General features: G+C 34.6%; 2 protein-coding genes across 4 annotated transcripts in view; one reads left to right on the top strand and one right to left on the bottom strand.

Annotated features, from left to right (window-relative positions):
• The window catches only part of LOC100809637 (uncharacterized), a 45,675-nt gene extending 23,249 nt beyond the window's left edge, over positions 1–22,426 (top strand). For both annotated transcript variants that reach the window (XM_014769639.3, XM_014769640.3), the window contains 23 exons: positions 5,383–5,625; positions 5,718–5,873; positions 9,320–9,457; positions 9,558–9,797; positions 10,088–10,215; positions 10,431–10,554; positions 11,333–11,494; positions 11,591–11,738; positions 11,841–11,941; positions 12,135–12,296; positions 13,922–13,969; positions 14,175–14,282; positions 15,015–15,089; positions 16,344–16,394; positions 18,261–18,404; positions 18,509–18,639; positions 19,384–19,471; positions 20,612–20,671; positions 20,752–20,992; positions 21,161–21,312; positions 21,429–21,499; positions 21,769–21,925; positions 22,036–22,426. In XM_014769639.3, coding sequence (XP_014625125.1) covers positions 5,383–5,625; positions 5,718–5,873; positions 9,320–9,457; positions 9,558–9,797; positions 10,088–10,215; positions 10,431–10,554; positions 11,333–11,494; positions 11,591–11,738; positions 11,841–11,941; positions 12,135–12,296; positions 13,922–13,969; positions 14,175–14,282; positions 15,015–15,089; positions 16,344–16,394; positions 18,261–18,404; positions 18,509–18,639; positions 19,384–19,471; positions 20,612–20,671; positions 20,752–20,992; positions 21,161–21,312; positions 21,429–21,499; positions 21,769–21,925; positions 22,036–22,200 — 3,093 coding nt within the window. In that variant the 3' untranslated portion in view covers positions 22,201–22,426. The remainder of the gene's footprint in view (positions 1–5,382; positions 5,626–5,717; positions 5,874–9,319; positions 9,458–9,557; positions 9,798–10,087; positions 10,216–10,430; positions 10,555–11,332; positions 11,495–11,590; positions 11,739–11,840; positions 11,942–12,134; positions 12,297–13,921; positions 13,970–14,174; positions 14,283–15,014; positions 15,090–16,343; positions 16,395–18,260; positions 18,405–18,508; positions 18,640–19,383; positions 19,472–20,611; positions 20,672–20,751; positions 20,993–21,160; positions 21,313–21,428; positions 21,500–21,768; positions 21,926–22,035) is intronic.
• On the bottom strand, positions 1,001–25,159 carry LOC100781097 (uncharacterized). Of its 2 annotated transcripts, XM_041011213.1 has the most exons (5): positions 24,869–25,159; positions 24,407–24,685; positions 23,638–23,811; positions 23,450–23,549; positions 1,001–1,306 (listed from the first exon to the last, which is right to left on the bottom strand). In XM_041011213.1, exons 1-4 carry the CDS (start codon positions 24,881–24,883, stop codon positions 23,496–23,498), a joined length of 522 nt encoding a protein of 173 aa, XP_040867147.1. In that variant the 5' UTR covers positions 24,884–25,159; the 3' UTR covers positions 1,001–1,306; positions 23,450–23,495. The 2 variants fall into 2 exon arrangements, with proteins under 2 accessions (XP_040867147.1, XP_003549950.1); XM_003549902.4 differs by lacking the exon at positions 1,001–1,306 and having other exon boundaries at positions 23,239–23,549; positions 24,869–25,157.
• Positions 25,160–27,135: the final 1,976 nt, after the last annotated feature.

The raw sequence follows: 27,135 nt of genomic DNA, 5'->3' as shown, positions 1-27,135 counted from the left end.
ATATATATATATATATATATATATATATATATATATATATATGAGAATTAACAAATGGTACAAAAAATAGTCCATGATGAAGGCTACAGCCTAGCCTATGGTGTCAGATTACTGGATAAGCTTCTACAACAAGCTTGAAATATAAAACATTATCAAACAACAACTTTAACACTCCCCCTCAAGCTGTAGCATATAAATTGTGTGGTTCCAAGCTTGGAACATATAAAGTGGATCCGAGGAACTCTCAAGGACTTGGTCAAGATGTCTATAAGCTGGTTGTTGGAGTTAATAAATTTAGTACTAATTTCTTTGGACTGCAGCTTTTTCCGAACAAAATGACAATCAATCTCTATATGTTTTGTTCTTTTGTGAAATACAGGATTAGAGGTGATGTGAAGAGCTGCCTGATTATCACAATACAACTTTATTTGCTGAACATCACAAAATTTTAATTATTGAAGTTGTTTAATCCACAACAATTCACAAGTAACAAGAGCCATAGCTCTATATTCTGCTTTTGCACTTGATCAAGCAAAAACACTCTGTTTCTTGCTTTTTCAAGAGACAATATTTCCTCCAAAGGATACACCATATCCAGTGGTGGATCGCCTGTCTATGGGATGACTTGCCCAATCGGCATCACAATACCCACAAATTTGGGTATTTCCATTATCCTTATACAATAATCCCTGTCCTGGAGTCTTTTTGATGTATCTAAGAATGTGAATCACAACTTTCTAGTGGTCAATGTGAGGATCTTGCATAAATTGACTGACAACTCCGACTACAAATGATAGATCAGGCCTTGTAATTGTGAGATAAATGAGTTTCCCAACTAGCCTTCTATATCTCTGGATTTGGAAAAAATTCACCTTGATTTGACATTAACTTCTAATTTGGATCCTTAGGACTATTAATAGGCCTAAAATGACTAAATAAGTGTTGCTTCTGTGATACCCTCTACCCTGACATACATATACTTAAGAAAAACATATAAAAATCCAGAATTTAATTAAGTCAATTTTATTCAAATCACTTAAACAAATTCACGTGGGTAAAAGAGTCACATTCACTTCACTGTTATCAAATAAAACTTATTAAAAACATCTTCGGCTCAAAACAAGGTCGCCCAAGACTCCAGAGAATGAACTAAAGACTCAGTATGTGAAACAAAATGATAAAAACTACATCTTCAGAACTTCATGCAATTAATACAGAACCTTATGTCCCAATGTCATATCCTATCATAGTATTGTGTTCCAACGTCCTCTAGTATGAGGTTCTCCATAGTCATCCACCTAATCATCTGCTCCCACGAACACAAAGTTCGAGATCATCACAGGATTCAAACACAAACAGCACACAGAGAGTGAGTTGTCACATTCTCAAAATAATTATAATTCATCGCGTCTCAAAGTGACTAAACTCGTTGAGTTCACACAGTGGATCACATCACAATACTCGTCACCCATAGAGGATTTTACAGTCATGTGATTGTACGGTTCATAGCTCACAACTCAATGCACACAACATCTCAATACACATGATCTCACAATTTAACACATACTCAACTTGTCACTTGCACATATTTTATCACACTTTCATAATCCCAAGACAATACGTTATCACGCCTCATGCATTATATACATGTTGCACAATAATAATATTAATATATTATGTTAATATGATTATATCTCTCAAACAATTTTACATAATCATAGGTAAAAAACATGAAAACACCAAGAACACTCAATTTTATCAACCAATTGACATCAGGGCATCAGTTGGCCCGTCAAACACAACAATGTCGTAATTATAATCATAAAGGAAGAATCACAATACTATAAACATCCCAATTTGATCCTCTAAGGATCCCTATACATGTTTATTCTAATTTCAATTGTGATAAACTTATCCCTTACGTCCAAGCGGACTCACGTGTGTACTTCGTTAGTGATAGCAGCGCCTCTAGCGGTTTTCTAAGATTCTTCAAGTTTTTTCTTTGGTTGTTTTACTAGGATTTTCAAGCATTAAAGAGGAGAAGGGATTGAAGTCTCCATTTCACTGTCTCTGTGCGATATACATTTCTCTCACCGCAGACATTATTTTGCAAATTCCAACGGTGAGGATGTACGAAAATGAGTTCCGAACCTGGTGTTCAAATTTTACAACGATCCAACAGTTAACGAGTCTGGGATTGTAGTTTTACTGAGACAAATTTGTGTATGTGGGAAAAAGAAAGGATTTTGGGAGAGGGGGAAGAAAAACGAATTTGAGAGAAGAAAGAGTGTAGAGACGTATCATAAATGTAAAAGTTGACTTAATATGTTTCTATTTATGGCTAGGATATTCTCAGCTTATTGTTTACTCTATTTTATTATTAAAAATAAATTCTATTTTATTTTCTATCAAATAAATAAATAAAATATATTTTTTATTTTCTAAGAACATATTTATTTTATTTACCTTAAAATCATTATTTTAATTAATATAACTATTTCTCCTTATTTATTTAATTACAAAAATCTCTATTTTCCTAAAATTCTATTTATTTTTAGATAAAATTCTTTTTAATTTATTTTATAAAAAATGAGATGTTACAACTTCACTTTGTTTCATTCCAAAATTTTGAACAATATGACTAAATTTTCCAAACCAAGAACGTGGTGACTGTTTGAGCCCATACAAAGATCAAAGCAATTTATACACCAAACTAGACGCCCCTTGAGCAACAAAACCAAGAAGTTGCTCCATATAGATTTCCTCCTCTAAATCACCATGAAGAAAGACATTTTTTATGTCTAATTGATGAAGAGGCCAATGACGAATACCTGCCATAGCTAGGAAGAGCCGACAATTGTGATCTTGGCCACAGGAGAAAAAGTGTCACAGTAATCAAGGCCATAAATCTAAGTGTAGCCTTTGACAACTAACCGAGCCTTAAGTTGATCAACCTCACCATTAGGCCCGACTTTAACATCATAAATCCATCTACAACCAACTGTCTTCTTCCCAGGGGGAAGAGGAACTAATTCCCATGTGTCACTGTTCTCAAGAGCCTGCATTTCAACAATCATGGCTTGTCGCCAACCAGGATGATCAAGTGCTTCTTCAACATTTTTAGGAATAGTAATAGAAGACAAGAAAGAGACGAAGGAGAAATATGAAGGAGATATGCGATGATAGCTCAAAAATTTGTAAATAAGGTGAGAATTTCAAGTAGGTCGAATACGTTTCCTAATAGCAATGGGCCATCAGAACTTGGTTCACTAGGATGCGATGTGGAGGAAGAATCCGTTGTATGGGAAGCTGTTGGCGAAGGACATGAATCTGGAGAACCTACTGGCACTGAACAACTAGCTTCCTGTGTTGTGTGTGGAGAAGAAAGAGAGACACTATTAGCTAAACTAGGAATAGGAGACTGAGCCTGATGTCCTTTTTTGTCAAAAGGGTCTGTGTTAGATGGAACAGGTAGAACTTGTATATGGAACTAGGATCCTGCATGGAGGATGAGAAAAAGGAGTTTCTTCAAAGAAAGTAACATCAACAGACATGTAACACTTTTTAGTTTGTGGAGAGTAACATTTGTAACTTTTCTGCAGGCCAGAATATCCTAAAAAGACACACTTAATAATCTTTGCAGAAAGTTTGTCTAATCCTTGTGAGACATTATGAACAAAAGATGTACAACCAAAAACTTTAGGGGTGACATGATACAACGGTTGGTTCATGTGGTAAAACAATGGAATAAGGAAATTTGTTGTTAAGAGAAGGAGAAGGCATCATGTTTATTAATCGTGCAAGGCATAACACTTTTCTTGAGTATGACCAGGCTTTTTGCAATATGTACATTGAGGACGTCCACCTCTATTTCCATGACCTTCTCTTCCACGAGATGCTACCATGGCTGATGTTTGAGCAGGTGTTGCTGAAGTTTCAGCGGCTACAACTGAGTTTTCACCACTCACCAAAGTAGGAATAGGAAGAAGCCTAGTTACTAGGCTGTCCATTGAAAGAACATGCTCACCAGCTAGAATTTCGTCACACACATGATCAAAATCTGAGTGTAGAGTCCGCAAAATCACCACCAGCTTATTGAGTCTTCTTTTCATTTCATCCATAGAGTCATGTATTAGGAACTTCTTTAATTCTTCAACAATAGCTTTGGCTATGTGTGAGGTCATATCATGGTTAGTTTGTTTGAGAGAAAATGCACAGTTTGCTAAATCAAATAAACTCTGGATGTCATTAGCATAAGTATCTTGAGCATTTTTCTAGAAGGAACAACAAGTCTTGAAGGATTTGAGTATTTTCAACACATCAGGTTCAACTAATTGCCATAAAACAACGCACAGTTGGAAGTCAAGTGTCTTCCACCGATATCTGCTCTTTGCTGGAATTTTGCGTGCTTCTTTCTCCAAATGATCATAGTGCCCTTGACCAAGGAACCATAACTCAATTGAGGTAGACCAAGATAGATAATTTTTCCAATTGAGTTTCTAAGTAGTAATAGTGGGAGTTCCCGAAAGAGGAGAAGGAGTAGAAGTGAGAGTGGAATTCATAGATGTCATTTTGAGAACTCAAGGGCAAGTATCCAGTAACAGATGCGTAGCACCAAACCTAAGGAAACAAATATAGGCCAAGGGACGGAGGTGTACAGACCCACTGTCCAAACAGCACCAAAACAACAATCTAATGACTGAAACAAAGTGGGGAGAGGTTGACGAACAAAACCCAGGTGTCGTGTCGGAGTTCTAATGATCGGAGATAGGCGTGTGGGACGCACACGCCTGAGAACGATGTGTGGGAGTGTGTGTTGAGGTTTCTGACTTCAAAACCTCCAGGGTTGGCATGCGTTGAAAGAGACGACCCAGAACTGGGTATCTCGGAGATAGGTGCGGCGGCAGACGACGATAGACAGAGATGGAAGTGCAGAGCAGGATCGTCCCTCTCTAATACCAACTTGAAATGTTTGAGTATGAAAATATGCACACAAAAAGGATCCTCAGCCTTAGTTTGCATAGAAATGTGTATATATATATATATATATATATATATATATATATATGTGAGAATTAACCGATACTACAAAAAATAGTTCATGATGAAGGCTACAGGCTATCTATGGTGACAAATTACAGGATGGCTTCTAAGTGCTTCTACAACAAGCTAGAAATATAAAACATTAATAAAAACATTATCAAACAACAACTTTAACATAGATTAATTACAATTAATTATAGTAGATATTGTTCCTATAATTCTGATATGATAATAAAAGATAGAATATGAAATTGATCCTATTTTGATTTTCAACACGGGTATACCTGTATCAATTTTCTGTTTTAAAGTCTAACAATGAAAGGATAACTATTATTGCAGTTCATTCAAGACAATGACACTAATATCTTGAAACAAAACCATGATAGAAGATTCGTAGTTGTCAAATTCTTGATTCTTGTCTTGAGCTTGGTTTTGGAGCTTCGCAGAGCAAAGGAAAGAGCAGTTGAATATGATAATAAAGCCAGAACAAATATAGAGAATACCTTCCCTGGTGTAGTTGATGATCTGTGTTTCATTGATGACATCTCTGAGAAGCTTTCAGATGAATTTCTATGTTTATTGGTATCATATTTTATACCTCTTTCTGTTATGATCTGGTGATCCATCTCTACTTTTTATGATTTTTAAATGTTTATTGGAAATTTGGAATGCAGGATGATCTGGTTCAATTTGCCAAGCAATCTTGTTCTGTTTTCTGGTCTGGTGTTGTTACAGAGGACACTGCACTGCCTGGTGCAGTGAAAGGAAAACTTGGAGGCCCTAGTCAACGAAGGTTGTCAGTTTCTGCTACCACTACTGTATTGCAGGCAGTAAGTACATTCGAGACTTTTATTATGGTTTACTGTTTGCCATTTCATCAAGAGTTGGATACTAGAAAATTATTCATTTGAGGTGGTACCGTAGTTCCTTAAAATTTAGACATAACCAAACTGTAGGCATGGCTGCTAGCTTTGATTTTTCTTTCATGCTAGCTTCAACATTTTACTTTATGCATCAGTACAATCAGTTTAATGGAAGTCCTTGAATAATTTGGGTACTCACTACTCAAGTAATTTTCATGGATATAGGCATAGCCTATAAATTGTGAAGGAACCAACCTGGTAAAAGCTAAGCTGATAGGTGTAGAGACAATAACATAGATATATTATGTGTGGGTGGGTGAATGGGTGGGTATGGGCCATATCTAGTGTGACGTGAGTTTTTTAAATCGGAGCCATACAACCATACGTGAATGGTCAAGATTTTAAAGTGTTTAAGGTCACATGATTACTCTTAGAATGTGAGTTTAGGCCTAACTCAACCCCAAAAGCTAGCTCATATGGTGAGGGTTACCCTCCACTTATATACTCTATCTTGGTACTATCACTAGCCAATGTGGGACTTGATTTTTTCGAATATACCCCCTCATGCTCAACACTTTTGGGCTTGGTGCATGAATAACATGGTGGGTGACCCAGAATAAGGTCACAGTAAATATGCTCCAATTTGCTGACGACACTATATTCTTTGGGGAACCTTCTATGGAAAATGTCACCCTTATAAAAGCTATGCTCAGAAGTTACGAGATGGTATCTGGCCTTAGAAATAACTTTGCTAAGAGTCACTTTGGAGCTATTGGCCAATCTCAGCAGTGGTGTCGATCTGCAGCTGATCTCCTTAACTGTGGATCTCTGCAGCTCCCTTTTACCTATCTAGGGATGCCCATTGGAGCTAACCCAAGAAGGATAATTATGTGGGAGCCCATTTTTCGAAAATTTGAGGCTAAGCTTAATAACCAGAGGAAAGTCTCTATGGCAGGCAGAATTACTTTAATTAATTCTGTCTTGACAGCCTTGCCTTTGTTTTACCTGTCTTTCTTCAGGGCTCCTTCAGCAGTGTTAAAGAGGCTGACTTCAATCCAAAGGAATTTTCTGTGGGGAGGAGGTGCTGAAGGGAAAAAGATTGCTTGGGTGGCTTGGGATCATATCTGTGCTCCTAGAAATCAAGGAGGCTTGGGAATCAAAGCTATTAAGGATTTTAACAGAGCCCTTCTCATCAAATGGAAGTGGCTGATGTTCCACCAATCAGACCACTTATGGAGCAGAATTCTCATCTCAAAATACAAAGGATGGAGAGGGTTGGAAGAGGCTTCTCACAAGCAGACTCATTCCTTTTGGTGGTCTGATTTGAAGTCTGTAATGCTTCACAACAGCATGGATGGGGTCCTTAATCAGATCAAATGGAAACTGGGCAGTGGCGACCAAATTTTATTTTGGGAAGACTCTTGGATGGGTGATGGAAGAACTCTTAGAGAAAGATATCCTGTTTTGTATCAAGTATCTTCTCATAAAGCTGAGATAGTGGGAAACATGGGGTCCTTTGGAGAAGCAGGATGGCAGTGGAATTTTTCTTGGAGGAGAAACCTTTTTGATCATGAGTTGGGAAGTGCTTCAGACTTTATCGACCAGGTTTCAGCCTTATCTCTTAATGCAGCTTTGAAGGACCAGTGGGTATGGGGTGCTGATCCAAAAGGAACTTTCACTACATCCAGTGCTTACCATTATATTAAAGATGATCAATCAACAGCATACCTTAATCATGCCTTCAGTCGGCTCTGGGATATAAAAGCTCCTCCGAAAGCTCTATCCTTTGCTTGGAGACTTCTTTGGGATAGACTACCGACTAAGGAAAACTTATCTAGACGGCAAGTTGCTCTTGATAGTGACCTCTGCACCTTTTGCCAAAGTCAAGTGGAATCTGCCTCTCATCTTTTCTTCTCTTGCAAGAAGATTATGCCACTGTGGTGGGAATTTACCTCTTGGGTCAAGGAAGCTAGAGTCATGCATTGTAGGCCTGTGGACCACTTCACTCAGCACCTCTCTTTGGCTGCTTCGCAAGCTATTAATAGAAAGTGGAAGATTTGGTGGGTAGCAGCCACAGTTTCTATTTGGAACTATAGGAATGCCATGATTTTTAAAAATCAACAGTTTGATATTTCTAAGTTGGTGGATGATGCAATTTTTCGCACCTGGTCTTGGTTGAGGGGGTGGGAAAAGGACTTTGCCATTCCGTTTCAACAATGGTCATCATCTATGTCCTTCGCTTTCTCCTAGTCTGGGAAGGATGGGTGGGTTTTGTAAGATTTCTTGTTGGGGAAGCTTTTGTAGCTTTTACTCTCTAACCTCAGCCTATGGCTTTCTATTTGTATCTTTGTAGTACCCCTGGTACTATCCTTTTATAATATATGATACTTTTGGCCGTTCAAAAAAAAAAATATGGTGGGTGACCCTTTGAATGGATCTAGGATAGGCTCTGATAAATTCTTAGAATGTGGGTTTTGGCATAACTCAACCGTAAAAGCTAGCTCATAGGGTGAGGGTTACCCTCCACTTATATACCATATCTTAATACTATCTCTAAGCCAATGTGGGACTTGGGTTTTTCCTAATAATAACTTAATAAAGTCACTTGTCTTTTTAAAAAGCACACATGACTTATTTATTTGAATCTTGATCGATTATGACAAGTTCTAATGATAAATATTTATTCCTATCAGTTGATGCGTCCCCTATATATGTATGTGTGTGTGTATGAAGAGGGATCAAATTACTCTAAGTGTAACTTTAAAAGAGTTACTCTTAATCCTCATCATTCATTTTCTTGAAATCTAATGGTGAGGATTAGTTACTCGTTAAAACAATTAGATCTCAAGAAGATGAATGGTGAGGATTAAGAGTACTCTCTTCAGGTTACTCTTGAAGTAACTTGATTCCTCCTCTCTCTCTCTCTCTCTCTCATTTGGGCAGTTAGATTCAATTCATGACAGCTTGGTCAATGAGGCTTTGGTAGTTGGAACTATGTCACGAACCATTTCATTAAAGTCTAAGCTATTAGGTGCAAGCTAAGGAATTGTCTTTTATCTATAATAGAGGGAAAAATTAGGTCTAAGTAGCATCTTGGAGTTATCTTTTGACCATGCAGGGTCTGTTATTATTGTAATTTTGTTTTTTCCTTTATAGAATACCATCAGTGGTACTGAAAAGTATGTAGTACTGTACTTTGTAACCATGTGCCATATCATTATCAGCACCCACCGTTTGACCCTGTTCTGTTTCTATTTGTTTTCAAAAGACTGATTTACTCTTTGCTCAATGCATGCACTTTCTACTAGTTGATATTGTCATTAATCAGTCATTCTTGTTCTCTTCATTTTTTAGAATTTGCCACACCTTTCTTTTTTGCATCTTGTCTGATTTTGCTGTGTTTAACCAAGCAGATGATGTCAGTAAAGGCTATATCATTAATCTTGTTGTGGCGTTACCAAATCAAAAGAGATGCTCCACATAACTCTGCTTTCACTTTTATGTGGCAATTCTTCTGGAGGACTACTAGGTCTTCGCTTTCTTGCTCAGAGGTATCTTGAATATTAGATGAATTATCTGTTAAAATTCCCGAGTTTCTGTCACAATTGAAGTGTGTGATGATATACTTGTTGCTATGTATGTGTAATGTAGATGGGAGCAGAAATTTCTCTTGCAGCATATGAAGCATTAGTTTCGGTTCTCAGAGTTCTTGCTTCAACATACTTTCCTCATTCTTTTTATCTTGTTGAGGAAAATGAGCAATTGTTTTCAGAGATAGAAGGAAGGCCTCGGTTAGATTATATGTGTGTATCTTTCATTCAAAATATCAATGATCTCCTAGGGTCAGGAGTATTGGCAAGAACTCGGAGGGCTGTTTTGTTGGAGATAAAGGTTTGAATCTTTCTCTTTGTCATGAGGCACATATCTTTACTGCCTTATTATCTGATTTTTGGATTGTCATAATTTGACTCTGAAATTTTTATATTCATTTCCTCTTCTGTTTTTCTAATTTAAATGTTCTGATCATTCGTTACCTGTGTCCTGGCATATTATTCTTTCAATTAAACTGTTTCATCTAATAGTCATAAAGCTTTAGCAATTAATACAATGGTTAGTTTTCACTAGTTATAAGATGTTAAGTAATAAATTGGAAGATTTTAACTGATTTATTAATGATTCAGTGGGTGTGCCTAGAATCTTTGCTGTCAATTCCTTCATGTGCTTTCAAGAATGGGTTTAATTTGGAGGAAAACCCTACATTCTTCTCAGATGACACTCTAAAATGCATTTTTGGTGATCTTGTTGAGAGGTAAGTAGCAGGATGATCTATACGCAATTGTGCATGCATGCAAGTGTTGTTACAGTTAGGCTTATTTGTGAATTAGACCACAGACATGATGAATATCCTTAATTTGTTTCAATGCCATGGGTATTCTTTACATATGTTGGCCATATCTTCTTTTTTTTCTCCCCGTGTCTTGTCTTATTTATGAAGCTTAGCTTACTCAAAGTTGTATTTTGCAGCCTTGAAAATGCTGCAGAAAGTTGTGTTTTACCCATGCTGAGATCACTCAGAATGTTATTTGAGCTAGTTGCCAAAGTAATGTCAAATGCAGCTGCTTCCCATTGTCACTTAATAAACGCACAGGTGATTTATTTCATAGCTGGTTGTTTAGTTTGTGTTCAATTAACTATTGCCTTAATTGAATGAAATGAATTAGTGAATGAATTAGTGGTAAGCATGTAACTAGGGGTCTGATTTTAAGATGGGCAGTCAGCATCATGCCCTGATATAAAGCATTGGTAGTTGTGATGAAAACTTCAAAGACCCATAGCCTTGATTACTGTTCTGTTACCAGTGTGATAAGGTGTATGCCCATTGAAATTTCAGAGATCTAGAGATGCTATTCTGTCAGGAGTAAAAACTATACTCTTGTCAAAACCACTTGGAGCATATGTGCTATTGTTTTTATTGCAATAGCATAATCAATGCTGTTATCATTGATTAGGGTCCAAAATTATGGAGGCATTTGGTGCCTGGGCATGTTAGATGCTTGAGCAACATGCCCATGTTTGGTATATAAATGGGACTGCCACAAGCATTTCGTATTCCCTTTGTCTAAGATGCCCAAATGTTTGTAGGCCTGTGAATGTGATGCCCTCTTTTTAAAATGTTAAGATTGCCAAGTGAAAGATAACAGCATCAATTTGCTTGGGAATTAAGGTGATTAACAATTGCCATATTGAACATGTGAATCCTTAATACCAATGCCATCTTATATCCAGGAATGGTGCCTCCCTTCCTCTTACTTTAGTTTGCATCACTTTTTGGTTGAATGAGTTATATTTAGAATGATGGATCTTTCTTGTATTTTATTGCATACTTAATTACTTATCCTCTCCTAAGATTTGCAATCATTGATTAGATGATGTGGAATTTGGTCCATTCCTCTTGGATATTGCATATCAGCTGCAATAAGCGAAGAGTTGCATCAATTGCTGCTCTTTTGTCATCTGTTCTGCATCCTTTGGTATTTAATGATGAGAACATGCATCAAACAGACAATGCACCTGGACCCCTGAAGTGGGTATGTGTTCTTTTCTATAAGTTTCCTGTTCCTGTGTATTATCTCTGCTAATTTATTCCAAATAGTGACTAATTTCTTTTTATATCTGGCACTCAGTTTATTGAAAATCTTCTTGAGGAGGGCATAAAGAGTCCTCGTACAATTCGTCTTGCAGCATTGCACTTAACAGGATTATGGCTCTTAAATCCTAGGATTATAAAGTTTTACCTGAAGGAGCTCAAATTGCTATCTCTCTATGGATCTGGTGCCAAATATGTTTATTTGCTGTATCAGCATATGATTTACTTGGCTGTCTGTTGTTTTTTTATATAAAATTGTCATATGAATTTGAGATTATCTCTTTCAGTTGCATTTGATGAGGATTTTGAAGCTGAACTAGCTGACAACAATGATGCTAGACTGGAAGTTTCTATACTGGCCAGGAGTCCTGATCCTGAGCTGACTGAAGTGAGCTACTCAACAATTATATGATTTTGGATGATTTTATTATCTTTTTCTCTACCCTAATTTGTTAAAGAATTAATACATTTTATCTTAACAACATATTCTGATTACCATTAATTGCAATTTTATTAATTTTTTAAGAAAAATAATCTTGAAGCTTTTTGACTGTGTAATAATTGGGCACTTCTCTTATCAGGCATTTATTAATACAGAGGTCTATGCACGTGTATCAGTTGCTGTTCTGTTTTACAAGTTGGCAGACTTGGCTAGGATGGTGGGATCACCAAATGAAGATGCAAACTGTATTGCGGCACAAGAATCTGGCAAATCATTTCTACTAGAGCTTCTTGACTCTGTGGTAGTAGATTACTATTATCAATTGATGCTAAAAAATAAATTCCATTCTAAATCATGTAGTTTTTGCTACTAGAGTACTTTGAAGATAGACATATATGTATTGTATACCCTCTGGTCTCAAATATAAGAAAAAAACATCATTTTCTTGGTCTCAAAGAAAATTTCAACTAACTTTACCTTATTTAATGCTACTATCTCTAAAATACCCTTCATTTAATTGAGGTGTTGGTTTCAATGACTCTTTTATTCTTGATACCAAGCTCCAATAAAGGGTAAGTTGGGAAAAAAATTACTTAATTGAAATTGACACAATTAAATGTGGTTAACTAACTTTCTATGTTAGTGTGAATCAGTTTTTTTTCTTATTATATTTGAGTTGAGACCGTAGGGAGTATGTTAAATGCTGTGTGGTTCTATTCTTGCTGATATTGTAGTTGTACTAGTCAGTTTGGCGCTACTAGTCCTATCAACATCTGGCTTCAAGTTTTGAAGAATCCTTTGGGGTTATTTGAATTTATGAATTGGTTTTAAGATAATTTCAGTCTCAGATTGTCTAGTGCTTATGTTGATGTGTGAAAACAAAAATGAAAGTTAGCATTAGTATTGCATGCAAGAATCATACTGAATAGAAAAAGGAACAGTCCCATCTATTAAGAACATAAGTTGTTAGGATCCAGTTGCATATAGTACTTGAGTCTCATACTGGAAGTATGGGATTTTGGTGTGGGGTTTATAAGGCTTTGGTCTCTCCAGTCTCCAATTACAACGTCTGGCTTTTGTGGTGTATTTCTCCCAAGGTTTTATGAATTGGCCTTTTACCATCATTTCTCTTTGACTGCAAACAAGCTGCACTTGATGGTGTCACATTGCAGTGTTTAGAGAATGGACTAGTGCATAAGCAACCCACGTGGGCACCGGGGTTGTTGAGTGTGTTGGGATTTTAGTATCCGCTTGCAAGGCATGGGACTTGAGTCTATTGGGAAAAACCCAAGTCCCTCATTGACTAGAGATAGCCAAAATAAAGTATAAGTGAGAGCAACCCAAGTACCTCTTGAGCTGGTTTTTGGGATTGAGTTATGCTCAAATTGAAATTTTAAGATGGTAACAGAGCCTTTCCTAGATTTGTTACCTCTTGAGCTAACTTCTGGTGTTGAGTTAGGCTAAACCCAAATTGTAAAAGAGTCTCACATTTAGAAGTACAGGATTTTTGTGTGGGTTTATAAGGCCTTGAGATCTCCAACTGCAATGCTAGCTTTTGTGGTGTGTTTCTAGTTTCTTCTCCCAAGGTTTTTATCAATTGTAAGCCAACGGCAGAGACTTTAACTGTTGTAAGCTAGTTTTTGATTACAAATGATTGTGGCATTATAACATTGACTAATTTCTAATATGAATTCAGAGAGCATGATGGTTCTAAATTTGGAATGAGCATAATGTTAGTAAATTTACTAATATGGCTGCAGCTATACTATGCAAATTTTGGAGTGTAATTTCTTTTGAATAATTTTTTTTGGTGATGCCCTGTATGGTTCTGTTCAAGCGTTTTTTCAGCGCACAATTTTAATTTATTACAAAGATCAGAAGTTTATTTTCAAATGCTAATGTTACGTATAACATCTGTTGATATAGGTGAATGATAAAGATCTTGCAAAGGAGTTATACAAAAAGTACAGTGCTGTAAGTATCATGGCCTTTTGTTTCTCTGTTTAACTGGAATTAAACTGGTCAGCCTTATGTCCCTGAGAATGTCTATAAAGATTGTCTGCTTTCAATGGTTTGAATATGGCATGATACTGGAAATTTCTCATTGCTACTGTAATTTTTTCTCTTATCAATCTTTGCTATAACTCATTTTGTTCAATTTGTTACATTGTTGTTCCAGATTCATAGACGTAAAATACGTGCTTGGCAAATAATATGTGTATTGTCACCATTTGTGGAGGAAGATATAGTTGGGAAAGTTTTGGAATACTTGTACATATCACTTAATGTAAGTAGATTTTGCATGTTGTCATTCTTTAATATTTGTTTTCCTATTGGAATTTTTAATATGTTGTGTATTTAGTAGTATTGGAAGCATATATTTGTGATCTCATGTAAGCATATGCATGCTCTTAAGTTCTTTTCTATTCAAATTTCATTTAAATGTTTTATTAGATGTATTTTTGTTTATAGAATCATTTCTTTCATCCATTTTTTAGACAATTACCATGTTTTGCTTCCCTCCTCTATCTGTGTCTGTGAGAGAGAGATGCATACTTACCTTCTGTAATAGTGTGTTTAATTATATTTACATTGCATTTTATTTAAACTGAAATCACTTCTGACCAATAAAAAGAAAATTGCTTTAGACTTACCAATTGCTATATATATATATATATAGCTTATAGGATTTTTATTCTCTACCAACATGTCGTTGGTTCAAGTAGAACTCGGCTCAATCCCCTTAAGCAAGGTCTCGGTTTCGAGCCTTGTGAATGAAAAAAAAAGTGCTTGGGAGGGGAGACCCCACTATAGGTGGTCAGCCAGGTTTCTTGGCAAAAATTAGTTATCGGCAAAGCCGATGGATACTTCGCACCAATATCGTGGTGATTAAATTTTTTTTATCAATTTTAAAGTTAATGTGATAACCATTTTTTAAAATTTATTTTTACTGTTATATGCATGTATTATACTCTTGCCCATTGCTATATATCTAACTATATTTTTTGTTCTCTTGCAGAGAAATAACTTACCTGCTGTTCGCCAATACTTAGAGACATTTGCAATCAACATTTACTTGAAGTTTCCATCTCTTGTCAGACTTTCTTCTTCCCCCTTTTTTGTCTCATCATTTTCCTCTTTATATTTATTATATTTATGCCCATATTCATTTTCAAGTAGCTTTTTTATTTTTATTTTTATTGGGGAATAGAAATAAAGAGTGTATGTCCAAGAGAGAGATCCTTCCAAAAGCAGGGTTGATAAATTGGCTTAAAATAGCAATAACTTTTCCTTTTAAGCTCCAGATGAGTAAATAATATAAAAAATGGAAGATTTTATGCTTTTGCTTGATAGGAAAAGCACCAGTTTCTTGCTTCTATTAACAGCAGATTTTCTGCTTCTGCTCATACATAAAAGCACTTTGTAGTAGTATTGGCAAAACATTTCCAACTTGATCGGTCAACCTACAAAACCCTCCTATTTTGGTGGGTCAGGTTGGGTTTTAGAATCCATTAACCTGCTAAACTTGCCTCACTCAACCCACGTCCAAAATATGTTGGGGACAGGTCAGGGCATGTTGAAACCTTGGGGTTTTTTTTTAGCTTTTTTAAAATTTTATAACAAATTAAAAAATGATACTTTATCACTATTTGATTATTATGATTTAATTATTGACAATTAAATTTGTCATAGTTAGGTGTACAGATTTGTTATTTCTCTTATTTTTAGTTTTCCCCTTTTAAGATATTGTTTGCCCCCCCCCCCCCCCCCTTTTTTTTTAATTAATGTTTCTTTTAATTGTTAGGTGGGTCAACTGGCTAACCCACCTTAAATGGGGTGGGTTGACTTGACCCATTTTTTTTCCAGGACAACCAGGTTAATGCCAGGATGGAATCCTACTTTGTATTTTATACTTTTGCCCAAAACTTTAAAAAAGGGCCCTCCTATGATTGATTATCATAGAAATGAACAAACAATGGAGAGAAGTTTTAATCCTTAAAGTGCTTGGCAAAAATAAAATAAAAAATAACTTTTGTTTTATAACATGGCCAAGGAAGCTACATGTTTGGTGTTGTTTACTTGAGTTTTGGTTTTCTTGGACTCAATAAGTTATTTAAATGAAGTTAGTTTTAGCATTTATTTTTTATTCATTTCGTTTGGGGATGAGAGCAAGTGGCTACTCTTTCAGTTTCTTTATGTGTTCAGATTAATTTCACATTAAGTTGTAAGAGAATTGCTGGCATTCAGTGTTTCCTTTAAATCTGATATATGTACCTTTCAGTGCAACTTACCATCTAAAGTTTGTAGTCTGTTGCCTATCTATGTTGAAATTATCTTTAATTCACAGGTCAAAGAGCATTTGGTCCCCATATTGCGGGATTATGACATGAGGCAGCAGGTAAATTTTATTTTTACTGAACATGTAAATTTATCTTGTAAAAACAAAGAGTAATGTCTCATTACGATTGCCCTATGTACTTTTTCTGTCTAACAATTCTTGTCATGTTGGTGCAAATAGATTATTTACCAGGCTTGCTCCATATGTAGCTTATACAAAGACCCCTCAAAGACTTAAGGGTCCATTTTGAAGAACTTATTTACAAGTTATTTGGACTTATCTTTTGTCATAAACAGAGCAAGTGTTTGGGAGAGCTTATGAAAATAGCTTAGGATATGTCCATGAGCAGTTTTCAGCTTATTTCAAAAAGTTCTCCAAGATAGCTTTTGAAAACAACTTACAAAATTTTAAAAACAATTTAACCCAACTTCCTCTTCAATTATAGAAACCATTTGTACATATGGAAAGGATTACTCCCTCTAATATAGTTTATCTTAGCAGTATCTTTATTTGATGTGGGACTTCAACATGTCCCCTTTTGTCCACAACTACCCGCCATGTGGGACTTTCAACACACCCCTTCTATCTAGGGGTGACCACAATTTAGGTGGTTTTTTCAACAGTTGGGTAGTGATATTTCCAAATAATATACTCTCCAATGAAATTGGAATCTATTTCAAATGTTAATTGGGACTCTGATCCAGATGATAGGCAATCTATATCAGGGTTATGTATATATTTTGGGATGATGCCATTATATGATTGTAATAGAAATAGTTAATAACTAACTAGTTAGTTATTAGTTGGGTGGGTATAAAAAGAGGGTTCAGAGTTAGGTGTAGGGAGAGAAAAATTAATCATTGTTGTGGAGAGTGCAGGTTTCTTGGAAACCTATGATTCAGTTTACATACACTAAAGAATTATTCCTTCTTCACTTTCTGGTCCAGTTCTTATTTGGCTCACTCTAGTGCAGAGGTGGAATATAGGAGTTTAGCTACTACTATGGCAGAAATGATCTGGGCTCAATATCTTCTTACGGAACTTTACATCATAATTCCTACTCCTATTGTCTGTCGTAACAATCGAAGAGCAGTTGCTGTGTTACAACTCATGACCCATTGTTGAATGCCGACACTGGACACATGGAATTAGACGTTTTTTTGTTTGAGAAGGTTCTGAACAAGTCGTTAGTACACATAATTCTGCTTTTGAGACAAACTTGGTGCTTCCTTCTCAACCACCCTGGGTTTTTCTGGGGAGGGGGGATGATAGATGTATAGCATGGTGGGTGCAGGCTTGCAGCTATTCTGAAATATAATTTAGCAATGGTGGGTGCAGTCAGTTCTGTTAGGATTAATGGTTTCTGCTGGTGCTTGTGTAGATAATTTAGCAATCTGTCAACATTCTGTTACAGTTACAGTTAGAGTGAACTATAACAGAATGGTTAGTTTAGAAGCTTGTACTCTCCATAAATAGAAATGCAAATCAAAGTTTGATAATGAACAGTAATTTGAGTCATTTCAGAAAAACAGTCACTTTCTCTCCCTCACTTTTTCTTTCTATTTCATTCACTTGCCATTACTTTCTCAAGAATCTCTGGATATTAATAAAGAATAACAGGAATAATAATAAACTATTCTATGACACTAATCTTTGCAATGATACATTAACTCCCACAATTTCCAATGACATACTAATTGCTATTACCATTTCCAACACTATTATATGAGTTGAATTGGTTAGATTATAAATGACCATCTACTAGTAGTTGCAAATTCTTTAACACCTTTTTGTTTATTATCTTCTCTGTTAGCTTAATATGTTTGATGACTATAAAAAAGGATAAATAAATTATAGATGTAATGTATATCACAAGCTTTTAGAACATTCTGCTTTAAGCTTCTAATTGTTATTCTTAAAATGCAGGCACTATCTTCATATGTATTCATAGCAGCTAATGTCATTCTCAACTCATCTAAAGATGTTCAATCTAGTCATTTGAACGAATTGTTTCCTCCTCTAGTTCCATTATTAACATCACATCATCATAGCTTACGTGGTTTTACCCAGGTTATCATTTATGGTGTTGATCTCTCTCTCTCTCTCTCTCTATATATATATATATATATCACACGGAAATAAATGGGTCATGATATGTGTGATTGTTGTTGCAGTTACTTGCATATCAAATTCTACATAAACTGTTTCCATTGTTGAATTATGGATCTTCTGAGATGCTACCTTTAGAGAAGAGGTGCTTTGTAGATTTGAAAACATACCTTGCAAGAAATTCTGATTGTGCACGGTATAATTCTTATTTTTTGTTTCTCGTTATTTATCTATATTGTTAATCATTATTTTCTATACTATGTAGATTTCCAATATTATGACATCTATAAAACAGTCAGAATGATAAGTCACTTTTTAGTATGCTCTTCAAGTAAATTATGTTTTATCCTTAATTTTCCACTTCGTTAGATAAAGTCAAGAGAAGAATACAAATAGGAGTGACTATCTAAAAGTAATTATTCTCCCCCTGTCTATAGTTCAAATATATGTAATTTATGTAAAAAAAAATAACGATGTCTTGTAATTATGGTAATTAGGATATCATTTGATTCTTTCATTGCTACATTGTCTTTACAAAAAATCTTCCAGTGTGTAGAATATATTGTGAAATCTATTAGTCCTTTAATTGGTGATACAATCTTGGGAGTTTTCTAATTTTGATTGTGTTTCCTAATTTTATTGTATGATTGGGGTTGGGTTTGTGGTGCAGTACTAGTATGTGACCTAATTACTAGTATAAAACAGGTGTTAGTGTTTTGCATTTTATAATGTGGAATCAGTCCGATATCATTTTTTCATTAGTTCATATTCTCTTTTCCTTAAATAAACCAGGTAGTATATATTTTGTATTCGTTTTCTCACATTATTGGAAGAAAAATGTTTAACTGTGAAAAGCTTTGTACTACTTTTAATGAACTAAATTCATTGCTTTGTACTTCTTTCTAATGGACTAAAATCATTAATTTGTATTATCTTTCAGCTTACGAACATCAATGGAAGGATATCTTGATGCTTATGACCCAAATAGCTCTGTTACACCTGCTGGAATTTTCATCAATCGAGTTGAGGTGAGGGTCTGTGTGGTGAATAACATGTATTTGGACAATTATACAAATGCTACCCTTGACTAGCAATCTCAATTGCAAAATGAGTAGTTAATATATGACTTTTAATTTTGAATTTTGGATCAGTCAAACGCATATCATGGTGTGGTCCAATTGCCAAGGCAATCTTCACATGTTTATCACCCCCACCCCCTCCACCCCCAAGCCACACACACATATATGGACAAGGTCAAATGACACTAGATGACAAACTTAATAAAATGTCCCCTTGGTCCACTAGGTATTGACCATAGTTATTGATATACCACTATAGCAGTGTAGATGTGTGGAATGGCCATGGTCCACTACAAAAAATAGCATAGCAATACATAGTGATCATCACAGCTTCAATCACGGTCAAAGTAGTGGCTCTTTGCAACCCTATAGCAGCACTGCAAAGAGGCATTTCAAAAAACTGGCTTTTGCCCTGCGGAGGGGAGGGGGACTCTTCTGTGTGATTTCCACACTGCAACCTACAGGTCCGACACCCACCCACTTCCACAAGGATTTCCAATGGCACTCACCCACCATTCTTTCTTTGTTTTGAACTCTAAAGCATGCCTTCAACCTCCGTTCTTTTCTCTGTGCTACAGCCATGCACCATCTTATGATATTCACAGTTATGTGCTCTAGTGTCCGGGATTGATACTACGGTATTCATGGATAATGATTGTCTTTATAAGGCTTTGATGCTAAGAGACGAGAGAAATGAGACATGGTGAAATCCATGTGTGTGAATCACATAGCTTTGAATATTGTTTATGATGAAAATAATATCTACAACGATTTGTAGTTACCCTTATTAATACAAGATATAATTAACCTATTTGCATTGCTTCTAACTCTTCTTCAAGCCAGAGAATTTAGATTATATGCATCAAGCTTATTTCATATGTAGCCTATCCGAGGACCTCTCATTCACTTGGTGGAAACATTTGTCAATTACTTACTCATTTGAACTAACAAAGCTCGTTGTGATGTCTCTAGATAAAATCTTCTCTCTAATAAAAAAAATCTATTTCAATGTGTACGGTCAATATATATGAGTTTATGTTTCTGCTTTTATGATAGATTTGTTTATTCTCTCTTTTTTGGTGTGTGAAGGAGGATGGTTTTGAGTGTGTTCCAACATCTCTCATGGAGCAGGTTCTCAAATTTTTAAATGTAAGTACTTTGCCGTACTTTTCTAAAAGAGAAAGGCTATAGTTTCTGATTTATCTTTTAAGTTTTTCCTCCCTGTCTAGGATGCTAGAGAAGACCTGCGGTGTTCAATGGCAAAGGATGTGGTGACAATCAGGAATGAGACTCTAAATTTCAATGGGGATAAGAATTGCATCGAAAATTTATCTGGTGGCATTGAAGGAACCATGCTTAAAGATATGTCTTCAGATTTCCAGAAAAAGGTTACTTTTACCAAACATGACAAGGGGGGCAACGAAGCAGGTTTCCTTTATGGCAATGATGAAACCTATAAAAAGTTGGCTGGTATGTTTGAATTTGTTCAGCAACTAATAAAAGAAAAAGGAACTGACTATCTAACACTATTTTTGTTGTCATTATGACCGTGTACTGTGTTTGTAGTCTGTGTTCCACCTTTTGTGTGATTCATAGTTTTGTATCTACCATTATTTAATTTCAAGATCAACATGACAGAGATAGAGAGGGATGATCTCCTTCTCGACCAACTATTGCAGTCAAGAAGATCATCTCTAGATCAACAAAAAGCAAGTCGACAGAATTTTATCCTTGTTGCATCATTGCTTGACCGCATACCCAATCTTGCTGGCTTGGCTCGTACATGTGAGGTACGTTACTCATTCTGCTCCATTTGTCAATCTTATGTTATACTATGTTTAACTTCTTTTTTCTATTTTCTGGAGAAAAAAAATATTTTCTTTACTCCTATTGTCGTGTTAAGCAGGTATTTAGAGCATCAGGGCTGGCCATTGCTGATACAAAAATCATAAATGACAAACAGTTCCAACTAATCAGGTTTTGATGATAGAACTTTTTTTTCCTTTATTTTTTCTTGCTTTATAGATGTCACAAACTGAGTGGACTTACTACTTGGCTTCTGCTTAAATGTCAAAAGGGAAATACTGTTGGTGACCGCTAATAATTCTAAATGCTCAAACTTTCAAAAAGGAAATGCACACACACAAACACATGTATATTTAAGCATGTCTCGTGATATAGGAAGTGTTTTAATTCATTGCACTCTAATGTCGTCAATCTTGCTGGAAATTGTCTGTTGTTTGCAGTGTAACAGCCGAAAAGTGGGTTCCTATAATAGAAGTCCCAGTAGATAGCATAAAGATTTACTTGCAGAAAAAAAAGAAAGAAGGATTTTCCATCTTGGGTTTGGAACAAACTGCAAACAGTGTACCCCTTGATCAGTATATCTTTCCCAAAAAAATGGTAAGTATTCTGACCTTCCAGTTGCTTAGGTACATGCTTTAAGCCATACATTTCTAACATTCCTGACTTTATGTTTAAATATATTATTTCATATTTGGTTGTTTATTCAGGTCCTGGTTCTCGGCCGAGAGAAAGAAGGTATACCTGTGGATATAATTCATATTTTAGATGCTTGCATCGAAATTCCGCAATTTGGAGTTGTTAGATCTCTCAATGTTCATGTCAGTGGTGCAATTGCTCTCTGGGAGTATACTCGACAACAGAGATCTCAATAGTCCATGACTGAGACTAATCTTGCAAGCCAATTACGTTGTAATATTTATGTAAAATAGGTAAAAACTCTAGGAAACTCTTTTTGTGTTGTAACTGATGTGTTTTGGTTCCGTTACTTTAGAAACGTGCAATTTACCGAAGTATTTGACACATTGCCGACGTCCTCGCAGCATTTTTTGGCTTGGCAATTTCATTCTTTCAATTTATAGTCCTACTTTTGAAATTGAAGTATGAGTTGCCAAACACAACAACGTTTGCTTTCGATTCAAAGGTTATTTCTTCAAAGACTTGTTGCAATTCCTTGCTGATGCATCACTTCAACGAACGGTGGGTCAAGAATCCATTCTTCCATAACTCCTTTGTCACCCATCTCTCATTCCACAATTTTCTTTTTAATATGTAAGCAAGACCCTGTGTTCTACTAGAAGTATTCTAACACATGAAATCAATACCATTTTCCTCTAACACCGAACTTAGACAAGAACTATTCTTAACTTTACGAACGTATTTTAAGGATGTTGAAACCCCTCAACTTTTGGGGCTTTACGTAAGTACTTTACAACAAGCTCTAAGCAAATTTTATTTATCATTCTTACCTCCTGATGAAGTAACTTTGGGTGATGTTAGGTGTACCCAGTATTTTAAGTGAATGAGCGAAAATGTCATCCACTTAAATTGATCTTTATGTTTAAATTATATTTACGGATCAAGTTCATTTGTACAAATTATACGGATTAATTATAAACTCGCATACCTTTGGCGTAGGATAATTTTGGAATTAACAGAAAATATTGGGTGTACAAACAATAGAGCTTGTGTACCTAGCATAACCCAGTAACTTTTGCTTCTATTTCTTAATCTACTTAGGTATGATATTTGTACAACAAAAAGTTTATAAATAAATGTAGTAATTTGACTATTTGAATTCTTGTATATATATTACATCAAAATTTCAGTGATTGCAATCCATAAAGGAAAGTTGCATTTGTACAATAAATTTTTGTACTATGAAAACAAAATAAAAAGAGAAGATACAAGAATTAAGATAAGTGATATATTACACGAGAAATTATTAGATTAAGATCATAAATAATGTAGTAATTCTGAATCACCTAATAATTTCTAGTGTTATACATTAATCTTAAGACACACATTCAAATAAAGGGAGTTGTCGGTGATTAGCATGATGGAAAATAAGAACTTGAATCTAATTAAATGATAAAATTTCTTATTTGATTCGAGACATTATACCTTGAGAGAGGTGAATGACCGGGGCAAAATTGAACCTCAAGCATACTTAATTGCGTGTTGTTGAAAACACATTCGTTAAGAAACTTTTTCCTTTCCAAACCTTAAGAATGAAAAATGCATCAGAGTAGCACATAGTATCAGTGCTTATAATTAACATCAGATTATCGTAAAATTTTCATTCAAAATACCTGTAACATTTTCATTCCATTTCCCGAAAAACCTCCATGCATCGGTTTCTTGTTTTTCTCCTTATTTTTGGCTTTTGACCATGACCTTAAGAATCTTGGAATCAGTAGTTTCAAACTGCCAAAGCAAGTTGGCTTTTCCCTGTACACCGGCTTTTTCTTGTTGGAAGGGGTTATCTGTAATAGGATAACAAGTAAACGGCAGTACAATATAATAAATTCAGCCACATCCCATCGGTCAAAAAACAAGCATTAATAAAATGCAAGAAATGTTACTAATATATGTTGTAGAGAAAAATGCTAGCATCACTCTTTACGTAACACTCTCTTTGAGGGTTCTTAAGTCTAAATCAAAAGACAAATGAGAAGTTGGATCCACTAAAATAAATAATTTTTAATAAATTTCAGTCAATTATAAAAAGAGTGTTAAAAAGATGATATCACTAGTATTCTTTTATTTTATATATAATACATTTTTTAACACAAACTCTATTAATGACTAAAATTTGTTAAAAATCATATATTTTTATAAGTCTCACTTCTATTTAATGAGTCATTTCAATTTTTTGATAAATTTTGATCTATTAGTAAAATGTGAGTTAAAAAGAATGTACAAGACAAACATTATAAAAATAAAAAAAAAAGTACGTGTTTAACACTCATGGTAACATAAATTAAAAGAAAAAAAAACTATGTACCTCTTCATTCATACATTTTAGAAGATTAAAAGTATAAAATATATCTATCTATACAATGTCAATGGTGTACATACCTGGGTTGGAGGTTGGAGATTGTTGTTTGCAACCAACTTGGAGAATGAGGGTGTTGATAATGCTCCTTTTGCAGACTCACGTAGGAGATGCGAGTACATAAGCAACCCTGCTCTTCTAGCATATGATCCCTTGCTACCAGAGCCAAGCACTACCTCTTGTCTAATTGTGTGACGAATATGATAATGAAGGTGCTGATGCTGAATTGATGATGAGCTCTTCTTCCTAGGCTTCTCAACATATACCTTCACTAACACCGCTTTATCATTGCAGTAAGTTACCTACATAGATCATAAGGAGTTATAAGATTAATTTAATGGTAAGAGAAGAATAGAGAAAAGAAGGTCGTGGGTTTAATTCTCAGCTAACAAAAATTTAACAATTAACAACTAAATAAAACCACATGTCAAGCATATATAGCACAGAGTACAAAGGCACTAACGCAACATGAACATCTGATTTACCTGCTTCGTTGGCATCTTAGGATAATCAAGGAAGTTAATTTTGTTCAGTTTTGCTAGCAACACCTACCTTGATGGCATCATGGAGGTCTTGGAGATGTTAGCAATATATAGCAGTGTTAATGTAGAAGTTTGGGAAGAGACAAAACAAAGCGTGTGTTTAATATGTTTCTTTGGGTGGAACGAAAGTGCAGTTGACGTAATTATCAAATTATCGTCATCACCAATGTTGAGGCCCAATTGTGGTGCGGCGACCACATCAGCTTAAACCTGGGATCGATCTTATGGCCAGCTTGTCCTTTGCTTTGTTTTCCCTCAACAAAATTTAGCTGATTATATTGTTAGTACATTCACCTACCTACATGTTTTTTTATTCATAAAATCAAACTTAGTTATTAGAGTTTTTTTTTTTATAGCTGAAACCCGGTCTGTTCATTAAAGTTTTGAAGCATAGTTAGGAAAAAAAATTAAACCTTTTACTCATTTCAATATATTTTTTCATCTTTATTTTTAAATTAAATTTTGAAGTCTTTTAAAAGAAATTATCAACAGTTAAAAATGACACTTTATCACAATATGTACATAATTTTAAATCTAAAATATAATTGATATATTAAAAATATATATTGATTATAAATTTTAATTATATTATAATTTATATATTTAGAAGTATTTATATATTATCAATTTTAGTTATATAAATAAATGTTTATCATGTATTATTATCCTAATTAAACTCCTAAATCATGAATAATATTGCAATATATATTTCTTGCCACGAAATTAGTTTTTTTGTAAATAATTCTTATGGAAAAAATGTGTTTTTATTTTGTCTAAACGTAATCAAAGTTCTTATACTTTTTAAATTGATGAATTTGGTTTTCAAAATTTAAAAACAAGTGTGGATTAAGTTTAATTTCTCTTCTTTAAGATTTCATCATGTTTTCTTAAAATTTAATGATTAAATTTATTAATATAATAGGATCTTAACCAAGTTTAATTGAAAATATAAAGACTAAAAAGTATATTTATTTTAAAAACAAATTGAGTTCTTGGCATTAATGTAACTAGACAGTTCATATTATGATAACTATGAATAGTCACATACTCGCATGTGTTAATTAATATACATAGTTATGTCAACTATATAACTAATAAAACGGTTGTACTTAGCCAATAAATTGTGTATATTATTGAATTATGTTCTTACTTAGTGCTTGTGTTGTATTAGTAACTTGGATACATTGATGAAGAAAATAATTTAGATATTTGTTCGATGTTTTCACACCTATAAAAATTAAGAGGGTAAAAAAATAATTTCTTGCTTAGATCAAGTTTGAATGCAACTATGGAAATCCAACTTTAATTTGCACCATAAATGTTAATCATATAGATGTAGAAAAATGCGAAAGTTGAGAAGGAATGAAGACAGCTGATTTTTCTTTTGTCAATTTAGCACTTCTATATTGATAATTTAGCACTTCTCTATAAATGAAGTATTGTGCACGTAAATCTAATTGCTTTGTCTGCTATAACCTCCCATCATGTCACTTCATTTGCACATAAAACGGTGCATGCTAGTATAAATATAATATCTTTTTTAAAGTTACTTACTTTATTTTATTTTTAAAAGCAAAACTAACTCCCCTTTTGTTTATTATATTAGTTTTACATAGATTGATGAAAGAGAAAATGCAAACTTTAACTTACCCGGTACAACCCACCCGAATAATCTGCCACACCCATTAAACCCAAACCGACAAAACCGGCCCGCATCTGTTTACAACGGAGTAGAGTTTTTGGAACCGAGCCCGCCCGAAACCGGCCCGTGCTCAGCCCGAGTGAAACCTTTTATTTAAGTTTATTTTCCTATGAATTATCGTATTATTCTATCAATCGAGCAAGTACTTTGTGTGAAGAAATAAATTTGTATGTACTAAGTAGGAATAGAAGAAAGGACAAAATTTGTTAAAGAAAAACGCCCGTAATGAAATTAATTAAAATGAGCCTTACTTGGTCATTATTTGAGAATTAGAAAGCCTAGATATTTTTTCGAAGAGGTTGTGCAGCGAATAGATCAAATAGATGTGAGTTTTTCAATCTTAGTATATTGGAGTTTCTTTGGATAAAAAAGTTATTGACTTTGTGGAATTATGGTAAAGTTAGAGTGTTTGCTGTAAAAGATATTAGTGACAAATCTTAATTACCTTAAAACTTTTAGTCTTCCTGAAGAGAAAATTTTTATTTATAATGAAAAAAATACGATACAA

Source organism: Glycine max, chromosome 17 (genome assembly GCF_000004515.6).
Source record: "Glycine max cultivar Williams 82 chromosome 17, Glycine_max_v4.0, whole genome shotgun sequence".
NCBI lineage: Eukaryota > Viridiplantae > Streptophyta > Magnoliopsida > Fabales > Fabaceae > Glycine > Glycine max.
Note: the sequence above shows the minus strand (reverse complement) of the source record. Positions and strands in the feature narration are given on the sequence as shown.